This window comes from Solanum pennellii, chromosome 8, assembly GCF_001406875.1.
Source record: "Solanum pennellii chromosome 8, SPENNV200".
Taxonomy (NCBI): domain Eukaryota; kingdom Viridiplantae; phylum Streptophyta; class Magnoliopsida; order Solanales; family Solanaceae; genus Solanum; species Solanum pennellii.
Window position 1 is genome coordinate 21,522,727 of NC_028644.1, and position 6,861 is coordinate 21,529,587.

General features: G+C 32.5%; 1 protein-coding gene across 1 annotated transcript; it reads left to right on the plus strand.

Annotated features, from left to right (window-relative positions):
- Positions 1–470: 470 nt before the first annotated feature.
- On the plus strand, positions 471–3,823 carry LOC107028052. The gene is made up of 3 exons (XM_015229106.2): positions 471–1,029; positions 1,642–1,914; positions 2,779–3,823. Exons 1-3 carry the CDS (start codon positions 568–570, stop codon positions 3,718–3,720), a joined length of 1,677 nt encoding a protein of 558 aa, XP_015084592.1. The 5' UTR covers positions 471–567; the 3' UTR covers positions 3,721–3,823.
- The last annotated feature ends 3,038 nt before the right edge of the window (positions 3,824–6,861 follow it).

The following is a 6,861-nucleotide window of genomic DNA, read 5'->3' on the forward strand; positions in this document are numbered from 1 at the left end:
GATGATTTGGTACACACGCGTACTCCCCACGTGTTGAAATTCCTTTCCCGCGTTAACGTGTTCCTTCTTCATTGGTTTAATGACACCACACCTCTCCTTTTCTTAATTTACTACTCCTTTGTCCCATTGTTTAATTAGGCCCCAAGTTTAAGAAAAAAAAAGAGTACTTTTAGAAAGTATGACAGAAGTTTACGTTGTTGTAAATCATTTTAATTAAAAATAAAATATATATTTTATAATTAAATTGTTAGTTAAAATAAAAATATATTATTATTTTTGAAAAAAGTAAGTAATAAAAATTAAAATAGAGAAAGTACATTATTTGTTTCATTTTGTATGTGCACCGTTTGACTTTATGATTTTATAATTAAAAATTATTTTGCTAAAAATAAAATATTTATTATTTTAAATTATAGCAAAATGATATATTAAAAAAATTTAAATGAAAAATGTATAAATAGAAGGGAGGAAGTACATTTTATCATTTCCTTCTTTCCTCTGTTTTTTATTGCTTATTAGGAAACTATATATATATATTTATTTCTGTCTTTTTATTTTTTTTAAGAAATGGCGGTGACTAGGAAATATAAGGTGAAAATCAGGCCATTGAAGTTAGAATTAGGAGTTGATGATTTCGATAAAGAAAATGAAGAATCAAGAAAGGTGAAGATGATGACAATAGAGGTGAAGTGGAAAGGAGAATCGAAGTTTGGTTTAGTCCAATTTTATAAATATAAGAAAGATTTCACAAGTCGGAGATTTATGAAAGATAATTGTGTTAAATGGGATAATGACGCAGATGAGTTTGAGAATGTTTGTTGTTTTACAGAGAATCAGAGTCTGAAGAAATACTCGGCCTGGGATGTTACGTTTAATGTTTTGTATGCAACTAATTTCCAGAAAATGATGTTGATTGGGAAAGTGGTAGTTAATGTAGCTGAATTGGGTGCAAGAAGAATGTGTGTTGTAGAAGAGAAGGTTCCCATAACTTTAAATATTGGTAAAACTTCCATATCAGCTATGCTACATGTAAGTTTCATATCACCTTCTTCTTCATTGTCTACATCAATTCAAATATCTATTCTAGTGCGATTGATCAACCTCTTAGCTTACAAGTTCAACCTCAACAATTACTTCCTTTCTCCTGACACGTTTCGTTTTTTCCACAATCGAAATTCAATTTTTCGATTATTTCTTAGGACAAAATTACTTGAAATGTGTAATCAAAGTACGTGTGCTCACACGATTTCACAATAGAATTGGTTTTATTTTCATAGTTCATCAAACTTTTAAGCTATTTGTTTGTATTTTTATTTTTTTTTGACAAGTCAAATATTTGAGCCTAATTATGAACAAATGTTGCTGTGGATTTAGTAGTCTTATATATTTTTAATAAACTAAGCAAAAGTGAACAGCTAAATTTAGCTGACTAATTCCGTTGGTTAAAATGGACAATGAGAGTGATAATGCAATCAATTATTTATGTTTTCCAAACATAGTTTTCTAGAAAATAAATAAATCATGTCATCGTCTGAAAAGGAATTTTTAAATAAATACAAGGAGGCCTTGTTGTATTTTTAATTATCCATCTGTTATGATGATTAATATTTTTCTGACTTTGTCAAATTTAAATAACTCCAGGTCAACATAACATTTGGTGAGATCAAAGACTCGGTAGAGTCGAGACAGCTGAAATGGTTATCAAAGAGTAGTAGCGTATGTGAGAGAAAGTTGGATGAATCATCTACATTTGAAGCAGAGGTACCGAAGGGGATTGAGTCGAGCTCACAAACTCAATCGGACTTAGTCAAGAAAGTTGGGTGGTTCTCTTGGAAGAGAAGGCGATTAAGTCGAGGAGAAGCATTGATTAACAGGAGTTGTAGCTTTGGTGTTGACTCGCCACTCAATCAACAGGTACATTTACAAAAACACACTAAGGAATCAGTCCTATATTATGTCTCTATTTGTTTAATTTAATAGCTTGGTCAAAAAGGGATTTGGTTCAACTATAATTTATTTATTCTCATTACTTACAATAATTGGAATGATAATGATTCATATGAATAATAGTAATAAGAAGAAGAATGGTACAAATTCAATTTTGGCAACTTTGTTTTGAAACGTTTCTGCAATTTAATATTACAATCAAACAAGTTTGAGATGGATAAAAGTTAGGCGAAAACAAAATTACAGGTCTTGGAAATTGCCAATTTAGAAAGAAGATCAATGATCCCATGCTGTCCAAAGTTGGGCAAAAACAAATGTACAGGATAAGTTGGCAAGTCGATGTCTTCCAAGATTGATTTTGTCCAAATATATGTGTTGTCATTATCGTCTATTATAAAAAAAGTCGGAACAAGTCAAGGTCATATTTCACAAATAAATAGTTGAACATCTTTGGTTGTGAGCTGTATATTCATCTGAACTTTTGGCTCTTTGTTGTAGGCTATGTCATAAAGAATGACATACTTTCTTTTTTAGTTTCTTTAAAAAAGAATGATCTTTTTCCTTTTTTGGTAATACTATAATGTCAACTTTCACGTGACATGTTTCACACAACAAAATTGAAGGACATTTTTGTATATTTGATGTAACTTTAATTTAAGATCACAAAATTGAAAAGTCTTTTTTATTTTCTTAACTTTATGTCAAGTCAAACCACGTAATTCTTTTTTAAAAAGGATGGAATAATAATAATAAAAAAATGAGTCGATTCTGTGATGTTTAGGCTGGATAAAACTACACCCCTTCTGATACTTGTGCATTTTTCACTAACAGAATGTAGAGAAGCCTGAGCTTTGTGGTGCTGAATCAAGGGACCAAAATGAAGGCAGCAGAAAAAAGCCTGATTGGGAAGTTACAGAACTACAGAGTAGGGATAGGCAAACGAAGCTCAAAACCGATGTCTTCTTTGCATCTTTCGACCAATGTAGCGATAAGGCTGCTGGAGAGAGTGCATGCACAGCACTAGTAGCTGTTGTCTCCCATTGGCTGCAATCGAATAGAGATGCAATGCCCACGAGATCAGAATTTGATAACCTCATACTACATGGTTCTACCGAATGGAGAAAGCTATGCCAAAATGATACTTACATCAATGATTTCCCAAACAAGCACTTTGATTTAGAGACTGTTCTGCATGCTGGTATTCGACCTATATCCATTTCGCATGATCAATCATTTGTTGGATTCTTCAGCCCGGAGAAATTTGACTCATTACAAGGGGTAATGTCATTTGATCAAATATGGGACAAGATTAGTAGTGTCACTGCAGATGGTATTGAATTTGAACCTAAAGTTTATATCATAAGTTGGAACGACCATTTCTTCATATTGAAGGTGGAAGCAAATGCTTATTACATTATTGATACATTGGGAGAAAGGCTATATGAGGGTTGCAGCAAAGCATATATTTTAAGGTTTGACGATAACAGTATGATATATGAGAATATTGTTGCAGGAGAAGAGAAGTCACAGAAAAATGATAAGGAAGAGATGATATGGAAGGGGAAAGAATGCTGCAGAGAATTCATCAAGAGATTTCTCGCGGCTATCCCTCTAAAGGAAGTGGAGGAGCAAGAGAAAAAGGAGACAGTTTCTTATGTCTCGCTTCATCATCGATTGCAGATAGAGTTCAACTTGAGCTATTTGTTGTCTTCTTCGTCATCGTCTTTGACATCATCACCTTTCTCTTCTTCTTCTACTACTTCTACACTTTAGGATATTGTACATTTAATTTTCCTAGTAGTGTGTATCTGTATTAAAAAACTGTAGGAAATATTGAAGGAAAAATAATATCTTTAGAAAATGCTCAAGTTTATTATAGGCTACTTAAGGTCAATTGAGATGATTACAATCATCAACTCCATCACTATTTATACTATTCAAAATAGAAAACAAAAAGTCTTGCACAAATAACTAAATACATGTATCACAATTTACTAGATACATGTACTACGAAATTCTAAAGAGACTTATTGAAAAACTAAGAGAATTTTGGAAGAGTAAATATTGATGCATTAATTCCAATACTCCCCCTTAATGCATTTGCTTGATAACTCCAATGCGTTCTCGAACATAGCAAAATTTTTCTCTAGGAAGTGCTTTGGTGAAGCTGTCTGCAAGTTGTTCTCCTGTCTGACAATAACGCAACTGAATTTCACCTTCCTCTTGTACTTCTCGGATAAAATGATACTTGATGGAAATATGCTTTAAACTTTCATGGCTGACTGGATTTTTGGCAATTGCAATTGCTAATTTGTTATCACAATACAAAACAATCATTTTTTTTTGTTTTTCACCAATGTCTTCAAATATTCTCCTAAGCCAAATAGCTTGAGAAGTAGCCTTGGATGCTGAAACATATTCTGCTTCGGCAGTGGATTGAGCAACAACACTTTGCTTTTTTGATAACCAAGAACAAATACTTGATTCAAATAAGAAAACATAACCAGAAGTACTCTTCATGTCATCTATACTTCCAGCCCAATCACTATCAGAATAACCAATTAAGTTCAAATCTCCACCAAATTTGTACATTATCCCATAATCCATTGTTCCTTGCAAGTAGCGTAGAACACACTTTGTAGCTCCAAAATGCATTTGGCTTGGTTCTTGCATGAATCTGGATAATAAACTAGCAGCAAACATAATATGTGGTCTTGTTGAAGTAAGATATAGAAAACTTTCAATCAAACTCCTACAAAAGTGAGCTATTAACTTTTTTTTCTCCATCATCTTTTCTAAACTTCTCATTTGTTGCTAATGGTATTGTAACAATCCTAAAATAATCGAATAGATAAATACTTAATGTGATTTAATTATTATTTAAAAATCTAAAATTTTAAGGGCATAATGGTCCTTTCACGTATGAATTAAAATAAATCAGATTTGTATTAATTTAATTAAATCCTATGTTGACTAAGTCTAGAATTAAGACTCCTAAATCTATGCTAACACTCTCCTAATCACGTTTATCACCTCTCCACGTTCAAATAAAAACTCTCTTGTACTCTCTGCCAAGAATAATGTGAAGAACAGAAAGTTTAACCAAGTTTCTTCAAACTTGAAGAAATCACATGAAATTTTAAGAAAAATAAAGTAACCAAAACGTAAAGGCAAGGAGAAGATTTTGGGCAGCAACTTCACGTTTAATCAAAGCAAATTAAGATATAGGTTTCTCTCCTGGAATTCTTTCTCCAAGAGTATTTTCCTTCGAACGATTCTCAAGTCTTAAAAACTAAGGTTGTTCCCCTTTGTATGTCCTTGTCATTAGCTCCCAAACGAATTCATAGGATGGGTATGTTGTGCTGCTAGATTTAGGTATGAATGATGTATTTATATTAATTGTGGACATGTTTATGTGATGGAAATTATAAAAGAAAAAAAAACAATATTCAAAGTGTGATCGAAAAATTGGTGTGTGTGTATTCATGTGGGCAGTGGTTTTGGCCACTGTTTTGGGGTTGTACGAATCATGTATTTCTTGTGTATTTTATGTGTACAATGTGATGTTCATTACCATGAGTATAGTGGATTGAAATAACCACCTTTTAGCCAACTAAACTTATGAACAATGTGACTAAAATGAGTTGAATAATGACAAGAAATTTCCAGATTTCGGTACTCTATGAAAATGTTGAAATCTGGGTTTTAAAAAGTGAATATTAAATAAGTGAGGTCAATGGGAATTGAACCCAAGACCTCACAGGTTAAGATGGCTGGAAAAAGAAAAAAAAAGAAGGGGCTAAGGGGAATCGAACCCCTTAGCTACAAGTTTCGCTTGAAAAAAAAAGAAGAAGCAGGGTTGGGGGGAATCGAACCCTTGGCCCCTGTCTTGCGCGAGAAAAAGGAAAAGAAAATGGGGATGGGCGGATCGAACTCGCGACCTGGAGGAAAGAGGAGGAGGAAATTAATTCAGCAAATAAATGGGAGGCGTGGGATTCGAACCCATGACCTCCAGCTACGCGCGAAAGAAAAAAAAAGAGATGTGAGGCGTGGGGATCGAACCCATGACCTCAGCGCTGAAGGGAGAAGCAAAATAATAAGGAAATAAAGTGAGGCTGTGGGGATTCGAACCCACATCTCCCTATTGTAGTGAATTTAACTCTAAAAATCAACGGGGTTGTGGGGGGCTCGAACCCCCAACCTTTCGGTTAACTAAGAGTAAAATTAAAATAGAAAATTTATCCTTTCATTTAGATGTTGAGATTTAATTTAAAATTCTAATTAAATTAGAAAATTAATCCCTTCATGTAAATGTTGAGATTTAATTTAGAATTCTAATTAAAATAGAAAAGTAATCCCTTCATGTAAATGCTGAGATTTAATTTAGAATTCTAATTAAAATAGAAATTTGATCCCTTCATAAAAATGTTGAAATTTAATTTAGAATTCTAATTAAAATAGAAAAATTAATCCCTTCATGTAAATGCTGAGATTTAATTTAGAATTCTAATTAAAATAGAAAATTAATCATTTCAAGTAAATGTTGAGATATAATTTAGAGTTCTAAAGTTATGAAAATTAGAAATAAAATCAATGAAAAATATAAATGATATCCAAGTGATTCAAGATTTGGGTTCCTGTGCCCAAACTTCCGTATTGATATATAAGTCATACGTGAGTAAAATATCCAAGAGTAATGCCATCTACTTAGATAAAAAATCAAGATCTTGGAATATATACAAGATACATAAGTCTTGTAATACATAATCTAAAGAAAGTAAGAATCACTTAGCGAACTATGAATAAAGCCCATTGCTTGTATGTATAGACACATAAGTCTAACATACGTTCAAAAATTAAGTGAACCTAAGATGTACGTAATGAAATGATGAACCTTAGGAGACTTAAGTACGA